Raw genomic sequence first — 23,866 nt, 5'->3', positions numbered from 1 at the left:
ACTAGTTTACTTATAATGCTCATTATAATCATATTTGGAGATACAAATGTAGACTTTCTAAGAGCCTTATGCATGTTGGGGACCTTTGTAGTTAGTTCAAATACTCCCTCATTACTATGATGCAGGTTACAGAGAGCACACGTTTTCTTCTGTATTTGTGTCCACTAGGTGGCAGCGTCGATGCATGTTTTCACTTTGCGTGACGCGCGTATGACGAAAACCCGGAATAAGGAAGTGCAACATTTCTGCAGGCGATCTTTCTTCTAAACACAGCTGCTTGGTGCGTAGCTACATCGCGGATGCACAGCAGCAATAACCACTGCAGCTGCCACTACAACGTAAGTTGCCTGCATGACCGCGTGCCTTCATAAGGTTGCCTTTAGGGTCCGTGACTCTGCAGGGGACTCCGTTGTTTTCTCCCGAGCTGACTGATAACGCCGTGTGTCTGTTTGGACGCAGCGCTGCAGGTGATCCTGCACCCCTGCGGGAAGATGCCGTCTGGAAGGAAAGGATCCGGGTCATTTGTTGTGCCCGCACTGGTGACCTGGTTGCTGCTGGATGCTGTTGTGTTTGTGCAGGCGAAGGTAACACGTGATGGATGCGTTACATTAAAACACTGTTTGGTGACCAGTATTTCCCTTTTCCCCTTCACTTATATTTCCTAAAACGAAAATTCCTTTGTATAGGAGACTAAACTACGTTTTGATTGATCTGTAATACAAATATTGAGAGTGGAATACAATAGTGTGATATTGTGGAACGTATTAATGCACTTAAGCTTATGAATTATTATTTTTGTTTATGTAAAGATCCTGAGTAATCTTGTGTGTGTGTGTGTGTGTGTGTGTGTGTGTGTGTGTGTGTGTGTGTGTGTGTGTGTGTGTGTGTGTGTGTGTGTGTGTGTGTGTGTGTGTGTGTGTGTGTGTGTGTGTGTGTGTGTGTGTGTGTGTGTGTGTGTGTGTGTGTGTGTGTGTGTGTGTGTGTGTGTGTGTGTGTGTGTGTGTGTGTGTGTGTGTGTGTGTGTGTGTGTGTGTGTGTGTGTGTGTGTGTGGGGGGCCTTAATTTAAGACAGATATAACAAGTATGTAAAATGATTGGTTTGATAGTGAAGCATCTTAAAGGATATATTTGACTCTAATGTAACAGTGTCAATTAAAAAATGTTGCCTTTCAAGCTGGAATAACAAACTTGTTCTACAACTCAGTTTTGTTAATAATGCAGAGAAAGGGCTAATGCTATGGAGAAAACATAGCATGAACACAAAAAGGTGAGCTAAGGCATTAAAGTGAGCAGTTTGCCAAGTCTTCTCTCACTTTTACTACTTTTTTTTTTGGACAATTACAGAACTTTGAGGATGTTCGCTGCAAATGCATCTGCCCGCCATACAGAAACATCACTGGCCACATATATAACAGAAATGTGTCTCAGAAGGATTGGTAAGAGAAACCTTTTATTTATTCCTCCAGTCACAGAGAAACATGATTGAGAGTTGCAACATCCATCCTGACTCTTTGGTGTGTTTTACAGTAATTGCCTCCATGTAGTGGAGCCCATGCCGGTGCCTGGCCATGACGTGGAAGCGTACTGCCTGTTGTGTGAGTGCAAGTACGAGGAACGAAGCAGCAACACCATCAAGGTACCACCAGCTTTCTTTGGGATTTTAGTGACTCAGAAACATACCTCTATTCAATCTGTGATCTTGAATCACACAAACCAAGATTAACAGGGTTGATGTGATAAGATTGTCCTTTATTTATCCGGAGGGAAATCACTGTTCAGCAGCTGCAGTACAAAGTAGGAAAAAGTACAAATTATATAATGAATTATATGTTATTTTATGCCACAGAATGTGAGACATTTATAACATTAGGAAGTCTCTTTTTCTTTCCTCTGCTTAATCAATAACAACAAAATGAAAGAAGTGTGCGACGGTGTCGGTGTTTACAGAGCTGACTGCTGGAACACATCAACATTTAAGAAGTGGAGACACTCACTTTCATGTTTAGGATTTTAGTTACCTAAAACTGAAATGGTGTTACACCCAACGAACAGTATGGTTGTCATAATAATTAATAACCATTGCAGATACGATTGAATTGCTAAGATGTGTTGAAGGAGCAGGAAACGATGTGAGTGGTTGATACCAGCGTGGTAACTTGTACGTATTTTTAAATGTTTACCTTTCTGTATGTTCCAGGTAACCATCATCATTTACCTGTCTGTCGTGGGTGCGCTGCTGCTCTATATGCTGTTCCTGCTGCTGGTTGAACCTCTTATTCGCAAACATGACGCCTACACCCAGCCACTGCACAATGAGGAGGACTCTGAGGTAACCATTCAAACATATATCAAGTGCACTCAAACACACACACACACACACAGTCAGTGGGTGAAATACCTGGTGTCAATCAGGGGTCCCGTCCAAGCCCTGGATTACATTAGTATTTTGCACACTGCACACAGTACATGCCTTCCTTTTTATATCGGTTGAATGTGAAATCCTTGAATATCTCATTGACTCTTTGTTTGTTCAGGAGATGCGTCCGCCGGTGGACAGTGCCCAGGCCAAAGGAAACACAGTGCTGGAGCGGGTTGAGGGGGCACAGCAGCGCTGGAAGAAGCAGGTCCAGGAACAACGCAAAACTGTTTTTGACCGCCACAAGATGCTTAGTTAAACCCCACAGCTGACCTCAAAGAAGGTTTAGAATAGGTAACTCACCTGGGCTCAGTGCTATTACACTGTCACCAGCTGCACTATTCCTAACCTCTTTGTTAATGCTGCGTACTGCACCCTCTGAATATGTATTTCCTCACGAAGAAAACATTTAAACACGCTGAACTAACAAGCAGATGATTTTTATTTATTATATCTAACATTTTAGGCAAAAAACAGCATGGTTGCGTACTGTTAATAGCTAGAAACCATCTCAATCATTTCAGCAATTTGCGATGCAACAGATTTTGAATGTCTTGATTTAGTAAAGAAAAAAACATTTTTCTCTAATAAGCAAGACTGAATCGTTTTTAAGCTTCATCTGGATCATTTTTCTTTTTAGCTTCTTGCTAATTTGGTTTATTGTTAAGATGTTTTTCTTGTAGCATAATTTATGACGTTACCTCGGAACAGGAACACTTTGTGTATGTGAATGGTCTATTTGGGTAGGAAGAGTACTCTACCTATAACTATTGTCAAGTTTAGCACTAATAATAATACATTTATGATCATTATTATTTATTTTGTCTCCTATTGCTATGCCTAGTAACCTGGGCATATTTTGTATAATTTGGATTAATAGAGTAATTTATGGATTATACATTTTGGGGGTTGTTATTTTAAAGCTTTGACCTTGCTACATTTAAGAGCCCCAATATGTACCTTTTTTCTGTTTCTTTCCTTGAGGGTGAATGTATTTTAACAATGCAACATGGATCCTAAATGTCAGCAATTCACAGCATGTACAATATAACCGATAGTAAGGTCTACCAATTCATTAGTTTTAGTAGTATAGTTGTTGGCATAAACACTTTTTATCTTGAATGTACATGTGGAAACTGATTGGAAAGAGGTTTCCACATGTACATACTTTCCCATTCTCTTGGCCCTGATGTGCATCATTATGTGTCAGTGAATTCCCCGTTGCATCCTACTACTGAAGATCCCTGTTGGGGAACTCTTATTACAGCAAACTGGCTCACTTTCTCTCATGCACAATGTGAACGGCTGCAGTTTATTGGCCTGTCATGGCTTGTGTTATCATTGAAGTGTTTTTGATTGATTGATGTAAGTATAATTTAATTTAAGTGGTATCAGAGTTTTGTTATATTTTTCTCCAGACTCACTGGATTGTTTCACTGCTCATGTTTATACAATCGGCTTGATGTGAAATAAAAAAATATATAAAATAATTTTTCTTTGGTTGTTTGCTGCCGAAATTACTGCTTTTGCTGATTGACAGTATAGGGTGACAGAGTACACAATAAATGGGCTTGCCCACAAATGAAAAAGTTAGAAACTGTTGTATCCTTAGTACTTATTTTGTTCATCAAAACATCAAAATCCTGTCGTGCAAATGAGTGCACTTTTTTGTTTTTTAAGAATTTGTTTTTGCCCTTATTTCACAGTAGAAATGTGGGAGAGAGAAGTGTATAGCATGCAACAGAGGTTCCAAGGCCAGAAGGAAACTGAAGATGTTGGAGGTATATGCCACTCTAACCACTCGGCTACCTCGACACTCCAGTTTTAGACAGTTTCATCCTAAATGTACAAAACAAGATGTTGGAATAAGGTTTACCATTGAATCAGTTTGCTTAGTAAATGTCATTTTTGCTTGCATTTTCTATATTGTGACTCACATTGGAAACCCTTTACCACCTTCTATTTAAGCAGTATATAAACAGTATAATATAAGTACAACCAACAAAAAAATGACATAAATGGTTTATTACAGACTAATGCAGTTGCACCCAGACATAAATACATTGTATTTATTAATGTACTGTATTTGTCAGCAATACTTACTTTACATTTAGGTGTTTTCCTTCGTTCTCAGTTAACACGCTAGCCTTTACATACTGTATGTTTTCCACAGGATTACTCATAGTTGGTGATAAATACATAAACACTAATATCTGCTTACAACTACATCAGTATTTCTCAAACGAGAATATACTGATTATAAATACTTGATGGGGTAAGAGGAGGGTCAAATTAAGTGTTTACTAACCATGTCACTCAGCCCCACATTTCATTCACCAAGGATTCAGATGGAGAATGTCCAACATGTAAACAGTGTTTGGAAGTCTGAGGCAGAAATATCTGTGTATTTTCTCTTCCTCTCTTCTTACAGTTTTGGGTTCAACACATTAGTGTTCAGCAGCATAGCAGCTGAATCTGTTTTGAAAAGGAGAGCCGGTTCAGTGGGCTACTAGTGATATTCTGCTGCTACGCAAGTCCCCTAAACTATGTCTCTCCCCTTCTTGTGCTCTAGTCTGCCACTGCTGCCCTGACCCAACCTCCCCTCGATCACATCTACTCCCATCTTCTACCGTACACCCCCAACCTCCACCCACACCCCCTCCTAACCATCCCCAAGCATGGCCTGTCAGTGGTTCAGTCTAAATTTAAACTACAGCAGGGCCAACTGCTCCTCCAGCCACTCTGGGCTCCTGTTATTTTTCTCTGCCAGGGGGTTTTCTGTCAGAGGCCCTCAGCCAGGAGGAGAGGCCTGTGGCTCTGCGTGAGGGAGACGGAGTCAAAAGGAGTGGGGAAAGAAGGCGGCGGAGGAGTGCACACAGGATCGGCAGGTCTGGAACTCAGGGGCCTTCACAACCGGGAGATATAAAGTGCCTCAGTTTGGAATTATTCAGTAAGAAGACACATTTCTACAGGACTGGGAGCTTTTCTCCAGTCTAGGAGTCAAGATGGCGGCCAATGCAGATGACAAGCTGGTCATCATGAATGAAGAGGAGCTGAAGAGGAAACAGAGAGAGAAGCTGAAGAAGCTACAGGCCACAGGGGGAAACCCTCGACCTGCGAGAACCCTCTTCTTCTTCAATCTCAAAAACCCCTTCCGCAAGGCCTGCACCAGCATTGTGGAGTGGAAGTATCCTTTATATCTTACATACACACACACCTGCCTACTTTATACACAACTTTTGTGTCTGTAATATTCAGTAGACATTGGCTTAAAATGTGTCCTTTAATTGGAAGTATTTTACTCCTACAGTACGTATGATGCTCAAGGTTTTAACAGCATGTAGGGCTCTGGTTAAGAACACTGAGAGCCACAGAAATGATGTGTCTGCAGGCCCGTTAATTATCAGCCGTGTAGTTCACCTGGGGTAAGCATGCCCAAGCCAAGCCTCTTTCAAATCTGTGTTAAGGCGATCCCTCAAGTGTTAAGACTTTTGTTATGTATTTGGCACCTCTATATCAAAAGTTTGTAGCCTTCGTATTTTTTGACCTGGGAAGCTTCTTAAGCCAATATATTTACACCTGGAAGACAATTAATGCAGCTGCCTGTTAGCGTCCTGATAGCTGACATTCTGCTTTTAATGTGGAAATAGCTGCTCTGAAGTGCTGGCCCTCTGTGAGCACAAGGCAGGCTACTGAGTGATGTTATGGCCCCTATAGGGGGTTTCCTGCTTTTAGCCTGATGTCCATTCCTGGATAATACACATTTCACATCCAAAATAGAAAGAACTAATCATATCTATCTAGTGACTGAGCGAATGTCACAATAGAACAGAGATGACTGTACATCTTTAACATTATTGTGTAAATATTTATGTTGTTTCGAAACAGTTTCACTAAACTTGTCTCCATATTCTCAGTCAGATCATGAGTTATGTAAATCACATTGTATGGTATTCTGTAACAAAATGCATTGATGTTGCGTTTAGAGCTAAATATCAGAAATAGACTAAACCCCTTAAAACCGCCTAATTGTACTTTTAAAAAGTATATCAATGCTCACATATTTTAGGATAAATTAATATCCAATATAGAGTGATCAAACTTTTTCTTCTGATGAGTAGTCTGTGTTTAAATGGTTTGGTCATATTCTTGGGCTGTGCAGCTGTCGAGCGGCATCAAAGGAGACATGATGCTGAGCTGGCAGGGGAATTCTGTTCGAGAGCCCTCTATGGACAAGAATGAAGCAGCACAGCAGACACGGTTACATGTACCAATGGGCTATAACAGAGATGATGTTTCAGCATTTAGAGGCACTTGTTAATATAATTAGAGTTTGTTGTTAAATTACAAAACATGCACAGATAAAGAAATTAACGATTTGTTTTCTACCTGTTACCTTACCCATTTACTGCTCAAGTACACAATTACCTCACATATTATCAGTATATTACTCTGAGTATATTGTATCCCTTTGTTAAATGTCCTTTGGTTGGTAACTGGGAGTTTGCCGGTCCTCCCTGTGTGTTGTTGTTATGATCCTGAGTTTCCTCATCCAGAACCTTTGAGATCATCATCTTATTGACCATCTTTGCAAACTGCATTGCTTTGGCCGTGTTCACGCCCATGCCTGAGGAAGACACCAATAACACCAACACAAGCTTGGTGAGTATGAGTGTGAACACAAAGCCTTTCTTTGACGTATGACTTAGTTGGCTTTTTAGAGATGGAAAATATTTCACTCATGTTCTCCAGCATTTTACCGTGACCAGAGGATGACTGTGCAGCTGTGTTTAACATATTATTATAACTGCCTTGAGCCAGTTATTATTTAGACACGTCATATCTAAGAGTTTCAGCTGGTGATCTGAGTGCCAAACCCCATTAGACACAACTCAGTTCTTAATTTGGAATCCCATCTGTGTCTGCAGAGGAACATGGCAGCTAACAACTGTGCTATGAGTTTATCATCCAACTAAACGGGCTATGAAAGAAGACAATAGTACTAAAACATGAGAACTAAGTACCAACATGATGTGTGAGGATGGTTTCATACAAAGATATTAAGTGCAGAAATGGCTTGTGGTGTCAGGTTTTATGAATGTATTAATTGAAATGCCCCCAAACTGGTTCTAACATATATGCCTTTAAAACTATGATTGTAGGGTTTGCTTTGCTTTTTTCTTTGCTTCTTTTTTGTTGCTAAACACAATAATTCAAGAAATATTTGTTTTGTATTGTGTACAAAAAATAATGAAGAATCCTCTGGGTTTCCTGAGTCCTCTCACTCTTCATGGTGGAAGATTCACAAAGTCTCTCATGTTAAAGGAGAGCAAACTATCCAATGGCAGGTGTTTGACCAATGAATGCCGCTGATATGTTTACAGGTGTTATTATATGCTGTGAGGATGTATTAAAGGTGGGCGTCTGATTGAATACCACCCAGGGATGATCAAAATGTGAGCAAGATACATTTGTTTGCTCTTGCACAGTGTACACACATTGACACAATAGATATTTGAGGTTGTATTGTTGTACATACTTCATAAGTGGACCGCTGTCTGAAAGGCTTGGCCTCAAGCTCAAATCACAATATAGTGTCCATAGCCAGCCATCATTAGCTTTCCTCCCTCTAGTGAAGAAACTCCACACATCACTAGTTTGGTATCCACCTGATTGGCAGCTAAATTCATCAAGTCCTCAGGTATCTGAGCCTGAAACTGACCCCATTTCTTTAATATCTGAGCTTTGGCCCACTCACCAGCCTTCTACCAAATCCTCCTTACTTCTTACTGAGCCATTCCTCCGAGGTGAACGATGTAAGAAGAGCTGGTCCCCCTGTCACTGTTAGAAGTAGGTTGGCCCAGGCAGTGTCCCTCCGTGACGCAGGTCGATACAGGAGAGTCCACACATGGTGCTTCATGTAACCCCATTTACTGTACACTCATATACTAAATATGAAGGATGTAACATTGATAAACCACAATGTAGAAGCGCAGCACTGCTTGGTGCGCCTCTCCATTTCCTAGTTAGTCAATAAATGCATGTTATATTGTTAATGTCTGCGAGGTTGGCCTTGGACTTTTTAATTGATGAGGGCTTGGGGACTGCTGTTGGACGGTTTGTTTGAAAGGATCAAAGGGAAACAAACAGCATATCATAGAACATTTATATTACGCTGTACTTCAACTGAACTTTGATAAGTCATGAAGTCGTGGCTGGATTCCCGGTGAGCTCTCATGTACCGGTACTTTGCTCATATTACAGCTTCTTCTCCTACAACGTTTGTATTTATGTCAGCAATGAATAGCAAAATAAGTAGTGTGGCTCTAATGTGTGTAAGAAAATATGTGTGATGCAGTGTTTTGGTAGCAAACTAACACTACCATGACGTTGCAGTTATGTTAGTTCTTCTTCATTCACTTGCCATAGACAACCCTGTGTCTGTCTGCCGTTTGTCTCTGAAAACATCAATACTGAATCTAAATACACAGATACAGGCCCGATTTGCAAACAGATGATTTTATTCGATGAACCTGATATTTATCTGTTTACACCTTCAACTATCTGGCAACAGTTTGTAAATTGTGGCTTGTTTCACCCCTCTGTTTAAACCTATTGAGGTCATGTTTAATCTGCATCACATTTAGCTATGAGGCTACTAAAGCTAATGAGTTCATCTATTACCAGCAACATCTATTGCTATTCCCCAAGTGCTTAAATGCGTTGTCGTTTTCTCCAAACACTTGTTACTATACTTGAGAATTGAACTTATAAGGTGTGAGCTTTCTAAAACTTAATTTCTGGGCATGTGTTTGTCTCAATGCAGGAGAGTTTGGAGTACATCTTCCTGATCATATTCACGTTAGAGTGCTTTCTGAAGATAGTGGCGTATGGGCTTGTGTTCCATGAAGGCGCCTATTTACGCAACTGTTGGAACATATTGGACTTTGTCATCGTCTTCATGGGGTAAGATGAGCTCCGAGCTGCATGTGGATATCTCTTAACCACATCTATGAAACTGCCACTAACATTTTATATCTTATAGTAACATCATAACTAGATTATTTTTCTGCAATACTTATTTTGTATTGAGGAGGGGTAGACACTTATGGGTGTGTAATATTTCCTGCAGTCTCTTCACCTTTGCCTTGGATACCATCAATAAGATAGCAGGCGTGCCAATGGAGAAAGGCGGGGGGTTTGACATGAAGGCACTGAGAGCCTTCAGAGTGCTGCGGCCCTTACGTCTCGTCTCTGGAGTCCCCAGTAAGATCCTCTTCTGTAATTCAAAAATACTGCAGAAAAGCCTTGTGTCCATGTAACACTGTGTGATTAATGTGGAAATACTGTTTGTGTGAATAAAGATTCCTGGTAACACTGCTGAGGTTGTGTTCTGTTGTAATGGTTTTACTGTTCACATTCAGGCTTGCAGGTGGTGATGAACTCCATCCTGAAAGCCATGCTGCCTCTGCTGCACATTGCCCTTCTGGTCTTTTTACTGGTCACCATCTATGCCATCATGGGACTGGAGCTATTCAAGTGCAAAATGCATAAAACCTGCTATTACACTGGCACAAGTATGAATATGACATTGCTTCATTTGGACTTTTATATATATTGTCATTTTTAGTCATACCTGATACTATATTACCAGCTATAATTTCCACAAATTACATTTAAATATATGTATTTCTTCTCTTTGGCCCTCAGACATCTATTCCATAGCAGAAGGCGAGCCACCGTCACCCTGTGCTCAGGCTGGTAACGGACGCCGCTGCATGATCAACGGCTCTGAGTGTCGGCCAGGCTGGGAGGGTCCCAACAATGGCATCACCCACTTTGATAACATTGGCTTTGCCATGCTTACAGTCTACCAATGTATCACCATGGAGGGATGGACCAAAGTTCTCTACTGGGTCAGTGACTACTTGAACATCTAAAAGGTTGTTTCGTTGTTTCCGTGTTTGTGCTGGTGCCACCAAAACATTTATATATGTCTACAATTTAGGTATATATTGTGTAAAGTATAGAGAACAGAATTCATTGTTTGTGGTTGACAAATAGTTGTGTTTCAGGTTAATGATGCCATGGGAAATGAATGGCCCTGGGTCTACTTTGTTCCCCTCATTCTGCTGGGGTCCTTTTTTGTGCTTAATTTGGTTCTGGGGGTGCTCAGTGGGTAAGACAATTGTGATTTTCTAATGTGTGAATCTTGCCTCTTCACATGAACAAGCAAACAATAACCACATGTGCTTTTTTAACTTTCCTTGACTTTCCACTCAGAGAATTTACCAAAGAGCGAGAGAAGGCCCGGTCGCGTGGAGAGTTCCAGAAGTTGCGAGAGCGTCAGCAACTGGATGAAGACGTGCACGGCTACATGGAGTGGATCACTTATGCTGAAGTCCTGGATGCTGACCGAGAGGGCAAAGGTCAGCACTACAATCCACCTCAGGACCCATCCCTTGTAGAGATACTGAATCACAACTGTTCTTCTCTTGTTAGGACTCCTGCCTTTGACCCGCGACTCTGACACGGACAGCCTGTATGACCTGGATGGCAAGAGCCGAATTGTCTACTACTAGTGAGTCTGCAGTTGTGTAAATGAATCAATGTTTACATGCAATATTCATGCGACTCAACAGTAAGCCAGGGTTATTCTTGTGTTTAGTCGCCTGGCCCGTCGCTGGAACCGTTTCTTCCGGATGAAGTGTCTGGTGTATGTGAAAACCAAGAGCTTCTACTGGCTAGTGATGTTTCTCGTCCTCCTCAACACCCTGACCATAGCAACAGAGTACCACCACCAGCCTGACTGGCTCACGTCCATACAAGGTTGGTGAATAAAATACATTATTTTCAAATAAAATGATGTCGCTCACAGCTCCATTCATTCGTCTCTCTCCTCTTTTATCTCATCAGATGTGGCCAGTCGTATGCTGCTGGTGCTGTTTGTCGTAGAGATGTTTGTGAAGATGTATGCTCTGGGTCCACGAGGATATTTCATGTCCCTATTTAACCGCTTTGACTTCTTTGTGGTGCTATGCGGTATCCTGGAGATGATCATGTTCTCTGCAGGAGCCGTGGCTCCCTTGGGTTTCTCTGTACTCCGGTGTATCCGATTGCTGAGGATTCTTAAAGTCACAAAGTAAGTAATGTCCCCTCAAAGGATCATGTTGCATTACGTGGGAGTCAAGGTCATTTAACGCCTCTCTTCTTCTCACTGTTTTACAGGTACTGGACCTCTTTGAGTAATCTTGTGGCTTCTCTCCTCAACTCTGTACGCTCCATTGCCTCCCTGCTCCTTCTTCTCTTCCTCTTCATCGTCATTTTCTCACTCCTGGGAATGCAGGTGTTTGGGGGGAAATTCAACTTTACCGACCACAGACCCAGACGCAGTAACTTTGACAACTTCCCTCAGGCCCTCATCAGTGTTTTTCAGGTGAGGCGAGACACTGATTCATAGATGCTCTGCTTAAAGCTCTTACATTTCTTGCCTGATTTTAATGATATATGGTGTATCATTCATTTCATTAACAGAAATAGCTTCTACATCATCCTTTCATACCTGACGATAATGAATCACTGTTTTTTAATGCATGGCTATCTCTCAGATCCTAACAGGAGAGGACTGGACCACCATAATGAACAATGGCATTATGGCCTATGGAGGGCCTGTCTTTCCTGGCATCATGGTTGCCATCTACTTTATCATCCTCTTTGTCTGTGGAAACTGTATCCTTCACATATACGCACAGTGTAATGTAGGATTTAATAAGAGTCTACAGGCATGCTACTGGCTGAGTTTGATAAGATTTACTAATTAGCACGAAACACAATCGACAGCTGAGTTTTAAGCTGATGATGGTGCCAGATAAAAGGACAGATGAACACCATAGTTTCTATGATTCATCCTGAAGGGACATGAATGTGTGAACAAGATTTCATGCCAATCAATGCAATAGTTGTAGAGATATTTCACTATAAATATTCCAAGTCAATCTCATGGTAGCGCTAGAGGGAACGTTAGGGGATCACCACATTTGGATACATTATCTGGGACTCACAAATATTTGTACTAAATTGTGTATCAATAACCCCAGTTTCTAAACGGACCCACCAGATGGTTTGTGACACAGATTTGGTGTTGTTAGAATATATTAATCTGGACCAAAGTGGTCGGCCAACTGACATCCGACCATGTCCAACATTCCCATCTATAGAACAATGCCACTAGTACGGCTAAAGAAAAGAAAAGAAAACCAGGTGTTTGTTCTCCTGAGCTTAGTACAATCAGATATCCTCCTCAATGTCTTCTTGGCCATTGCCGTCGACAACTTGGCCGAGGCTGAGAGTTTGACTTCAGCTCAGAAAGAAAAGGCGGAGGAGAATTTAAAAAGAAAGTTACGAAGGTGAGAAAATTGTGATGATTTGCTCTGTCTTCTCATAGCTAGACTTTACTATGTTCCCTCTTGTTCCTACTCTCCAGGTCCAAAATGCCTGAGAAGACTGATGAGGACAGGGAGAGGATAGCTAAGAAACTGGCAGAGCAGAGAGCCAAGATGGAGGTCATGCCCACAACAGCTAAGGTTAGTGTGATTTCTGGTATCATATCACATATTTACTATCGGTAATTATATATTAATCAGCAGCATAAGTTGCTATAATACATGTTTGTTTGTTTTTTCAGCTCAAAATTGACGAGTTTGAGTCCAATGTCAATGAGGTGAAAGATCCTTTCCCACCCGACGACTTCCCAGGTAACACATGTCTAAACCTCGACTCAAACTCATCCTCTCACATTTCTCAGCGATGTAGTTGTGGTAGGAGGCGGTCACTGATCGCAGGAATTGATATTCATTACACTGGCTGTTTACCAGTGCTGCTTTCTTGGCTAAGTTACAGTATAAGTATAGTAGCCCCTCATTATTATCAGTCAAATTTATAGCAGAGTCTAAAGTTAGGCTCTTTTCGCACTACTCTGGTGACCATATAAGGACTATAACATGATTCAATATCGAGAGATTTCCCTTATTCCAACAATATTAGTTTAGTTTGCTGGATTTTTGCTTTGTTTTCTTTTCTGTAATACTGCAACACAACTACTACCAACCAGTGTTAAAGATAATTTGTCATTGCACTGTAGACATTTGATTCTATTTTTTTCCAGGTGATGACGAGGAGGTAGAGCCTGACATCCCCATGAGTCCTCGGCCTCGACCAATGGCCGACCTGCAGCTGAAGGAAGAAGCCGTTCCGTTGCCTGAAGCCAGCTCCTTTTTCATTTTTGGCCCTCAGAACAAGTAGGAACCAGCCATACCAACAGTGGTTATATGTCTGTGTTTTCTCAGACTGTTTCATGAAAACCCAACAGTGAATTGATTGAACTCACTGATGACTATGTCTTCACATATTTGTTGGTATCCAGGATCCGTAAATTGTGCTACAAGATCATCAACGCCTCCTCCTTCACCAATTTAATCCTTTTGTTCATCCTGCTCTCCTCCATCTCCCTGGCAGCTGAGGACCCCATCGATCCCAAGTCCTACAGAAATAAGGTAACAGCCAGGTCGACCACTCCACATACAGCATTATCGGTTGAAAGAAGGATGACATTTGACAGTAAACCTTTGTGCCTTTCCTCCAGATATTGGCCTATGCTGACATTGTCTTCACAACTGTGTTCACCATTGAAATTGTACTAAAGGTAATGTGCTGAGTTTTTTATGTTCTGCTCTATTTGGGTTGTCAAGAAACCAGATAACCAATATAGTTTTGTTCTGCAGCATACATTTCTTTCTGATATTCTGTACATTTTGATCAATCAACTACTTTTCACAGTTCTATTTGATATTCAATGCAACACATGTTCTTCTGACTGTTCACCATCCTGGATGTTACTCTATGTATCATTTATCTGAATGACAGATGACAGTTTATGGAGCATTCATGCACGAGGGCTCCTTCTGTCGCAACTCCTTCAACATCCTGGATCTGATTGTGGTTGGAGTCTCTCTGCTTTCTATGGGGATGGAGTGAGTAAACATTTTGAGATTGCAATTTTAGATAAATATGTGCCACCACATTTCAAGATTTCTTTTGGTCATGTGTCATATGTAGATCCAGTGCCATCTCTGTGGTGAAGATTCTCAGGGTGCTGAGGGTGTTGAGGCCTCTCAGGGCCATCAATAGAGCCAAAGGGTTAAAGGTACAACACACGCATGAATACCGTAATTCCCCCTGGGGAAATCAGTGGTAGAAGAAGTAATCACATCCTTTACTTAATAATACAATACAATCAATACAACAATATTACAAAATACTCAATGACAAGTAAAAGTTCTGCATTCAAAATAATACTTTAGTTAAATCATTAAAAGTAATAGTGGAAAAAGGGCCATTCAAGACACTGCTTTGTTGTGAATGTTCACAAGCAAATATGGTTGGAACCACTGGTATCTTTAGCAGTGCCTTTTATTTTATAAGCTAATCAAATGTTGTTTATGTTAAATATTAATCTGAAAACGTGCTAGTAATTCTAAGTATTAAAAGAGCCTCAAAAGTACAATATTTATTTATCTTGTATGTGGTTGAGTCATAATACGGGAATACAAGTAGATCTCAAAATTGTACCTTCGTACATGAATGGTATTAAGCGGTCATTGTTTGTCTTTTATGACAGCATGTGGTCCAATGCGTGTTTGTGGCCATCAAAACCATCGGCAACATCGTCCTGGTCACCATGCTGCTAAATTTCATGTTTTCCTGCATCGGAGTGCAGCTCTTCAAGGTAATTTTTAAAAAGATGATGTTGACATTGAATGGTACTGTTAATGTTCTCCATATTAATCTACGATAACTATAGATGCCATTTCTGCTTATGTATTAAATGTGTCCCTAATCCTTTCCCTCCTAGGGTAAATTCTACAGCTGCACAGACTCGTCAAAAATGACAGGGGAGGAATGCCAGTAAGGCCAAAATCTTTCACACATCGTAGATTTCAACTATCAAAACTGTAATGCTATTGAACAGTCAACATTCGCTGTGTCTGCTCTCAGGGGACTCTTCGTGAAGCATATGGAGAATTCCCAACAAGATACAGTGTTGGCTAAAAGAGAATGGCTCAACAATGACTTCAACTTTGACAATGTGCTCAATGGCATGCTGGCTCTCTTCACTGTTTCCACATTCGAGGGATGGCCAAAGTAAGCATACTGTTTGATTGAGTTAGATGACAGAATATCTTATTATGTGGGTCTTGAGTTGGAAGTTATTCCATTTCCTGGAACAAGAGATGGTAATAATGGCAATATTATAATTGTTCAACTAAATGAAATATTTCATCTATACAAATTAGCCTTCTGATATTTCAGGTCTTTGATCTTTGTCTTGAAATGTTCCCTCATCACTCCATTTGTTTCCAGACTGTTATACAGAGCCATTGATTCAGACGAAGAAGACATGGGTCCTGTCTTCAACAATCGCGTAGATGTGTCCATCTTCTTCATCGTCTACATCATCCTCATTGCCTTCTTCATGATGAACATCTTTGTGGGCTTCGTCATTGTCACTTTCCAGAAGCAGGGTGAACAGGAGTACAAAGACTGCGAGCTGGACAAAAATCAGGTACACTAAGACACCAATCATTTGCAGTAAAATCTGAAAAATATTCAAGTGTCGAATATGTTTTTCTTATAAGACACCTTCTGCCTACCTTTCAGCGCCAATGTGTGCAGTACGCCCTGAAGGCTCGACCCCTGAGGTGCTACATCCCCAAAAACCCATACCAGTACAGAGTCTGGTACATTGTCACTTCCTGCTACTTTGAATACCTCATGTTCTTCCTAATTATGCTCAACACCTTGTGTCTGGGGATGCAGGTATGTAAATTAAGATCATGTTGCAACCTACAAGCATTTAGCATTTCAGTATTGAGAAAAGTGGACATTTTGAAACTGTATTCAAAATACAAGGCATATATATGAATTTCCAGCAAAGTCACAAACTAATTGGGGGGATTAGCAGTGCATTAATGCAGGGTGCATTAGGGTCTTTTAATTAATTTAAAAAACCTTACTTTGCACTTTCAGAAAACATTTTTGTATGTAACTATGGTAAACGGGGACCAGACAATACACTAAGAGGGTGAGATCCAGTTTTTAAATTTAAATGTTTTGATTTATTTCTTATTAAAGGCTAGGATCTTATTTTTTCTAGATTTTCCCATAATTTCTTTTGTTTATGACGACGTGGTACTCACCAAAAAGATGTTCAGCATGTTCTAAAAGACTGGATGTGGTGACGGATAATCAGAAAAAACTAAGACCAATTGTTTGTGGTAGAAACCAGCAACACAATAATCATGGATCTTCTGCCTCTAACACGAGAAATGCCAAAAGATGTATTTTTTTAATTCTTATATAATATGGTCATTCATGAATAATTAATGTTTTAGAAAAAAAACGGATGGGCTTTAAGCCGGTATATTGTTTTCATTTTCTTCAAGTTATGTGTAATTGCATTCAATAAAGCTACATTTCGTCTTAAAACTACATTAAATGAATAGTTGTTCTTTTTTAGATTAATATTCTCATTCCACTTTGAACAGCACTGTAACCAGTCCGACCATGTGACCAAGCTGTCAGACACTCTGAACGTGATCTTCACCGTGCTTTTCACTGTGGAGATGATTCTCAAGCTCATGGCCTTCAAAGCGAGGGTAACAGCCTCACACGTTGTGGTAACAAATAACGATGCACACACTCCAATGTCCTGCTGTGTCAGCAATGCTGTATCCGTCTGTGCAGGGCTACTTTGGTGACCCCTGGAACGTCTTTGACTTCGTCATTGTCATCGGTAGTGTCGTTGATGTCATCCTTAGCGAAGTCGATGTGAGTATGATAGAACTTTTAATACGTCTTTTCTATTCCAATGAATTCCACAGATTTCAGATTCACATTGCAGGTGTTGTTTATGAAAGTCCCTGGTTTTGTCTTTATGAGACATTCTCAGTCAATAGTTTGATTCGGTTTGAACCGACTGAATGTATTTATTCAATGCTCTGACGCAGAAGCATATAAACGTGGCCCAACAGCAGATTTTTGCCAACAACTAGCTCACAGAACGTGGTCAGTACTGTCGTTGGCCATCTTGACCACTCCCACCCTCCTCAGTGCCTTGTGCGACCTCTGAAGCATCGCCATTTCCATTAACAAAACCACCAAACTTTCCATTATTACCACAATTATCCATGACAATATTGTATGTGATTTGATGTTTGTGTGTTTTCTGAGCACCATATCAATAAAGGATTTTAGTGTTATGTTATGTGGTTATGCTACACACACAATGTTTCTTTCTTTCCAGTCACCGTTTCTCTCCATTGTTGCACTGCATTGTCCTCAACTTTTCCATCCACAAACACACAATTTCTGTTTTCCTCATCTAGTTTCACATCCTCTACCTATTTCCTCTTTATCTGCTATTCCCCCCTTTCTCTTCTTCTTTTGCTTATTTTCCCTCTCAATTCTCACGCACCTCACTCCTCATCTGTCTATCCTCCACAGAGCGCCCTGGCTGCCAGTGGAGGACTGTACTGTCTCCATGGCTGTGCTGTAAATATTTGATCTTCACTGCACTACACTGCTGCATGAGCCTTGCTGTGTGAGCACTCCACTGTGTTCTCTACTAAACTGAAGTACTACTGGACCATGTGCGGCTCAAACTTCTGGTGAACCAGCTGCGCTTGCACTGTTACTCTAATCTTGCAGTGCAAACGTAAGATAAGATCTGCAGGTGTTTGATATGTTGTGTTCCAGTTTGACTGAAATACCATAAGGCTCAGCATTGACTATATCAGCACAGCAAGTATTAATGATGGCTGGAATGACTGTACGGGACCTTTACCAGGGAAAGCTGTCTGTATTTCGCAATATACTAGAGTTGTGGCAACTTTCCCGCGCTGACAGACGTATGACTGCAAGTGAGCTTGCCGCATCTTCCCCGCCCACAGGCGCATCCACTCCTGAAACATATTTTTGGATGCTTCCTAGGGTTTTTTGCTATACGCCAGACTCCTAGCTGCTGCGCTGTGGCCGGCCTCTCCCATATGGTTATTACTCTCACTGCCAGAGGGAGAAGAAAAAAGTTCCGCACTTCAGCTTTAATGTTTTGACAATAAAGTTTGTATAGAGTTTATTTCGCATGAGATAGAAATTGCAGTTGTTCGTCTGGTCTTCAGCAACTAAGACCTGGAGGCTTTGTAACTCATCAAAGGTGGAAACATCTCACTCTAATATTAACCCTGAGTTATAATCGTAGATCATAACTTAACAATGTTTAACAGGTTAGTGCTATGTCTGCTATCTACCTCTTATTAATGATAACACAACTTCTATCAAACATAACTCATGTAACTACAGTATTTCATATTTTCACCTACTTTGTGCAGGAAACAAATCCTCTGCAAGCAATCGCGGTAAGCTTCAACTTAACCATCAATGTTTGTTTTTTTATCTTTTTATCTTTTTAAGTTTTCTATTCCTCAAATCCTCCGGTCTTTGTGTCTGTAGGCGTCTGAAAATGCCTCAGTCTCCATCACGTTCTTCCGACTCTTCCGTGTTATGCGTCTGGTCAAGCTGTTGAACCGTTCGGAGGGCATCCGTAACCTGCTGTGGACCTTTATTAAATCCTTCCAGGTCTGTCACGCTCAGGTTATTAAAAACATGTTCAAAGTGTAAATAACAATGAATGACCTATTGTTTGTGTTTGTGTCTACAGGCACTTCCTCATGTAGCATTGCTCATCATAATGCTCTTCTTTATCTACGCTGTCATTGGGATGCAGGTACTCGAAGCGTCAATTTTTATTTTCTGGATTAAAAACATGTAAACGTCTGTAGATTGTCAATATGTTTTCGAATAATTGCCACTAAGACAAGTTTCTGTATTTGTCATACATTTTCGGCTGGCCAAACAACCCTTCAGATCTTTGGAAAGGTAGCCTTAGTGGATGGCACGCAAATCAGCCGCAACAACAACTTCCAGACATTCCCTCAGGCGGTTCTGATGTTATTCCGGTGAGTCTTCAAGTGAGCATCATTGGTCGAGAGCCCATTGGCAGCAAGGAGCCAGAATCTCACTTTGGTTTAAATACCCAGGTGTGCTACTGGAGAGGCTTGGCAGGAGGTCATGATGGCTTCAATGTATGGGAAGAAGTGCGACCCCAAGTCTGACTTCCTGCCAGGTGAGGAGTTCACCTGCGGTTCCAACTTCGCTGTCTTCTACTTCCTCAGCTTCTACTGTCTCTGCGCCTTCCTGGTGAGCAACAATATGTATCTTTAAGCTTCATTAGTATCTGTTGTTGTAGTTCAACTATCAATGTATAATAATAATTTAAAAACCTCTTTTCCCCGACAGTTTAATACTGTATGAGTAAGTGTCTTTTTTCTTACCTACCTCAGATACTCAACCTGTTTGTAGCTGTCATCATGGACAACTTTGACTACCTCACCCGTGATTGGTCTCTTCTTGGTCCACACCATCTGGATGAGTTTAAGAAGATCTGGGCTGAATATGACCCTGAAGCCACGTAAGCCTAAACACTGAAACTTGATTTATTTATGCACAATAAATAGACCAGTTGATATAGAGTCAAGATGATGACCCTGAAAATGATTACGTTATTTTTCTGATTCAACAGGGGGAGAATCAAGCATCTGGACGTGGTGACGCTGCTGCGACGCCTGCAGCCTCCACTCGGCTTTGGCAAGTTCTGTCCTCATCGTGCTGCATGCAAGGTACAAACAGGATGTGGTGCAACTATATAGACGACTCCTCAGACAGGCAGTGAGAAGGTTTTTATGTATTTTGGATGATAACATTAACAATATAATCAAATCAATGTAGATGAAGATTGTACTAAAATAGCATAAAGAGACACATCATAGCATATTGAATATTCCTATGAATACTATTAATAGTATCCAGGTCTTACAATGTAATTGTGAATATTTTAGAAAAGATTAGGTTAGATTAGTTAGGTTTATATTTAGACCCTTTACATTTGTGAATGTGAAATGTTGTATGACAACCTGACATTTTACATTTGTATGGCATACTACACTGATTCAGTTTAGATGTAAATCATATACGTTTGTGAAAGTAAAATGTACCAATCAAAAATACAAGGTCAACCATATGCTTAAATAACAATTAAAGGAATAGACATAATGAATGTAAAGTATGAATGATAAAGCATGATAATAGCTCATTTAAAAAGATTGGGTGGGTAGACTATAGCAGTTTTAAAAAGCATCTTCCTATCCACAGCGCTTGATCGGCATGAACATGCCTCTCAACAGTGACGGCACCGTCACCTTTAACGCCACCCTGTTTGCTCTCGTCAGGACGGCACTCAAGATCAAAACAGAAGGTACACAGCTTCCAACATGGTTTATGTTACCTCAACTTGATGTAAATGCAATAGTGCCATCAAATATTTTATGGATTCATCTGAACAGGTAACTTTGAGCAGGCCAACGAGGAGCTGAGAGCCATTATAAAATCAATCTGGAAACGCACCAGTATGAAACTGTTAGACCAGGTCATCCCACCTATTGGAGGTGAGTCTTTCAAGATTAATAGTAATACTTCAATTTCACCTTTACAAATTAATCCACAATTGTCCACACTGACAGCACTGTGACTTGTCTGATTACAGATGACGAGGTGACTGTGGGGAAATTCTACTCCACCTTCCTGCTTCAGGATCATTTCCGCAAGTTTTTGAAGCGCCAAGAGGAGTACTATGGCTACCGGCCCTCGAAGAAGAATGCCTCAGGCCCAGAGATCCAGGTGAGCGATCATTGTGGGGTCGAGGTCCCATCATTATTGTCATGTAAACATTGTCAGACAGGAAATGACTGCTTATACATTTTAAACAATTCAGAATAGCATGCTATGTAAATTGTTATGTACTGTATATTGAATCTCTTAAGCAGGATGTATTTAATTTATTTAGTATAGCCCAAAATCACAAATCACAAATTTGCTTTAGAGGGCTTTACAATCTGCACTCATACGATATCCTCTCATGACCATGCTTGAAGTGGCAATAAGGTCTTAAAATGTATTACATTTTACTTCAGAATTCCTGCGCCTGCTTTTCTTTAACCAATACTCAACTTAATTTTCCTCTTCTGCCTCTCCTTGTTCCCACGCTGCCGTCCTCCATGTTTTTCTAGGCGGGCCTGAGGAGTACAGACGAAGAGGTTGCTCCGGAGATGCACAGGGCCATTTCTGGAGACCTGCAGAATGAGGAAGAGATGGACAAAGCTATGGAAGAGGCTGGAGAAGAAGGCATCTACCATGTGAGAAAAACTGTCTGCAACTTGGGAGAACAGTTATACTTGCAAAATACTGTGTATTTGGGGTGACTGGTCAATTTGATTATTTATTTATATTATACATGTGTGCTTGTCTTGCTCTGTATTGCCAGCGTACACACGACCTGTTTGGTAATCGGGTGGACTCGTTCTCTACTGAGCCCGTCAACACTCAGTCCCAGCAGATGACCAACCAGCGGCCCCTCAAGTTCTCCGAGAGCCAGTCTGAGTCTCCACCAAACTCTGCTGCCTTGGTGCCCACTATGGAATTTTTCCCCACAATCGCACCAAAAAGCAACACTAACAACAACGCCTTTGCAGAGTGAGTGTCAAAAACACGTAGACTAAAAGACATCTGCTCGGAGTAAACATGTCCGATGACAATTTGAGTTGTCTTTCAGATATTCATTTGATCGAGAAGGCAGTCCAGAAGAGTTTTACAATCTCAGGGAGGATTCGGAGCCAGGTAATTCAAAATGTTTCACAGATGACCGACAAGCTAACAATACATATAATCTCAGTATAAACAGTAAAATGTATTAGTGTTTGAGACTCATGCACAAAACATGTGAATCCCATGAAGGGCGAGGAAGTCTTGAAACATTTTATATGTTGACCAAGTCCCATATCACTTTTTGTTCAAAGAATTTGGAGGAATATTTTAAACATGTAATCTTAATACACATCAAATAACACATTTTACGTTGTTGTTTACCCACAGCCAATTCCAGATCCGCAAATATATATATATATATATATATATATATATATATATATATATATATATATATATATAAAATGTTCACATGAAATCTGGTAAATATGCACACTGATAAAGAGATGAATTTCTCTGCTCTTCTGTTTTTCTTTAGGTAACCTGCGCTCCTGGAACTTCACGGTGAGAACAGACAAAACGCAGGTAATATTTTATCTGATGACTCATCCAGTGTGAATGATGATGAACAGCTTATAGAGACAAAGTATGGATGCGTATCTTTTCTTTGCAGTTCCCGTATGACCCTAACTATGATGAAAGTCAGCGTACTGCAGCGGACCAGCTCGTCCAGGAGGTGAGTGAAAAGGGATTTCTGACTAGAGAGGGACTCATGAACATAACTCCTCTTTCAGTGCCAGTCCTGGATGGAACTTCATTTATTTCTCCTTGTAAAGTGAACCATTCTAGTTTGGTAAGGAACTTTTGTCTGAAATGTTACATTTAATTGAATTTTAAATGGCCGTAGATCGATTTAGAAAAACTACATAAATTAGTTATTATTTTTAATTACAAACCAAATAAATGTCAAGTTCAGTTTTATAGTTGATCACATCATTCAAGTGTATGGAAATATTTGTTAAAAACTATAAATTAAAGCTAAGAGTTATCAAAATATATTTGAAATTTGGCTGTATTTTCCCTTTTGAGAAAGACACTCACTGTGCCTTCATCTGCCGGGTTCAATAAAATATCAAATCATTATTAAGATTACTCAAAATGATCTGAAATTGTATAATAAGAATATAACTTAACTCCGGGCTTATGGTTGATGGTGTTACCAGTAATAACCAGAACATGTGACTGTTGGTAAGCCGTGTGGTTTCCTTCACCAGGCTCTTGTAAAGGGCGGCCTGGCCTCCCTGGCCAAAGACCCCGGCTTTGTCTCTGTGACTAAGGAGGAGATGGCAGACGCCATGCACACAACTGTTGATGAGATGGAAAGCGTGGCTCAGAGCATCCTCAGAGAACGTGCTGACAGCGTCACTTCTGTCAAAAAGAGACGTCCCGTCCCTCCTGCAGATCCAGCTGTGAGGAGAAAGAGACGTCCAATCCCCATGATTCCCTCCGTACAGGAGGAAGACGCCAAAGTTTAGAAGATGACTACTTGACTTTATGTGGTAATCTTGTGAATTTTACACCTGCAGGTAGCTCCACCTCGCCTCACTTTACTAAGCGTGTTGCCCTTTTAACAGTCTGTATCTACTAGCCCGGCTCAAGGCCTAAAGGCAGGTTGGCTCAGGTTTAATATATTGTTAGGTGTTTGAAACTTAACCGAGGAGAAACAATATATCTGAT

The 23,866-nt window shown here is 40.7% G+C and overlaps 2 protein-coding genes across 2 annotated transcripts; both read left to right on the top strand.

The window, feature by feature from the left end:
* The first annotated feature begins 210 nt into the window (after positions 1-210).
* tmem9 (transmembrane protein 9) lies at positions 211-3,906 on the top strand. Its single transcript, XM_034538366.1, has 6 exons — positions 211-338; positions 460-584; positions 1,345-1,436; positions 1,528-1,636; positions 2,198-2,329; positions 2,535-3,906. The coding sequence occupies exons 2-6, from the start codon at positions 492-494 to the stop codon at positions 2,673-2,675; spliced, it is 567 nt and encodes a 188-aa protein (XP_034394257.1). The 5' UTR covers positions 211-338; positions 460-491; the 3' UTR covers positions 2,676-3,906.
* Positions 3,907-5,421: 1,515 nt separating this feature from the next.
* Positions 5,422-23,664, top strand: LOC117733547 (dihydropyridine-sensitive L-type skeletal muscle calcium channel subunit alpha-1-like). Its single transcript, XM_034537294.1, has 45 exons — positions 5,422-5,603; positions 6,973-7,078; positions 9,243-9,382; positions 9,549-9,682; positions 9,841-9,993; positions 10,127-10,332; positions 10,492-10,595; positions 10,700-10,845; positions 10,919-10,997; positions 11,085-11,245; positions 11,333-11,558; positions 11,645-11,852; positions 12,025-12,145; positions 12,708-12,822; positions 12,900-12,999; positions 13,101-13,170; positions 13,581-13,713; positions 13,839-13,968; positions 14,058-14,117; positions 14,339-14,445; positions 14,531-14,618; positions 15,093-15,200; positions 15,327-15,379; positions 15,470-15,616; positions 15,836-16,037; positions 16,133-16,291; positions 17,020-17,130; positions 17,219-17,302; positions 17,978-18,025; positions 18,862-18,888; positions 18,983-19,108; positions 19,191-19,256; positions 19,397-19,488; positions 19,570-19,729; positions 19,873-20,000; positions 20,112-20,208; positions 20,741-20,843; positions 20,932-21,033; positions 21,132-21,265; positions 21,655-21,780; positions 21,909-22,117; positions 22,197-22,261; positions 22,668-22,714; positions 22,803-22,865; positions 23,404-23,664. The coding sequence occupies exons 1-45, from the start codon at positions 5,422-5,424 to the stop codon at positions 23,662-23,664; spliced, it is 5,487 nt and encodes a 1,828-aa protein (XP_034393185.1).
* Positions 23,665-23,866: the final 202 nt, after the last annotated feature.

The sequence above is a fragment of the Cyclopterus lumpus genome, chromosome 7 (genome assembly GCF_009769545.1).
Source record: "Cyclopterus lumpus isolate fCycLum1 chromosome 7, fCycLum1.pri, whole genome shotgun sequence".
Classification (NCBI taxonomy): domain Eukaryota; kingdom Metazoa; phylum Chordata; class Actinopteri; order Perciformes; family Cyclopteridae; genus Cyclopterus; species Cyclopterus lumpus.
Note: the sequence above shows the minus strand (reverse complement) of the source record. Positions and strands in the feature narration are given on the sequence as shown.

Bases quoted from the DNA above. Each gene is read 5' to 3' on its own strand.
- tmem9 (XM_034538366.1), top strand. From the start codon at position 492: ATGCCGTCTGGAAGGAAAGGATCCGGGTCATTTGTTGTGCCCGCACTG. The intron at 585-1,344 runs GTAACACGTGAT...GGACAATTACAG, and splicing joins TTGTGTTTGTGCAGGCGAAG to AACTTTGAGGATGTTCGCTG. The intron at 1,437-1,527 runs GTAAGAGAAACC...TGTGTTTTACAG, and splicing joins AATGTGTCTCAGAAGGATTG to TAATTGCCTCCATGTAGTGG.
- LOC117733547 (XM_034537294.1), top strand. From the start codon at position 5,422: ATGGCGGCCAATGCAGATGACAAGCTGGTCATCATGAATGAAGAGGAG. The intron at 10,846-10,918 runs GTCAGCACTACA...TTCTCTTGTTAG, and splicing joins TGCTGACCGAGAGGGCAAAG to GACTCCTGCCTTTGACCCGC. The intron at 13,171-13,580 runs GTAACACATGTC...ATTTTTTTCCAG, and splicing joins CCCACCCGACGACTTCCCAG to GTGATGACGAGGAGGTAGAG.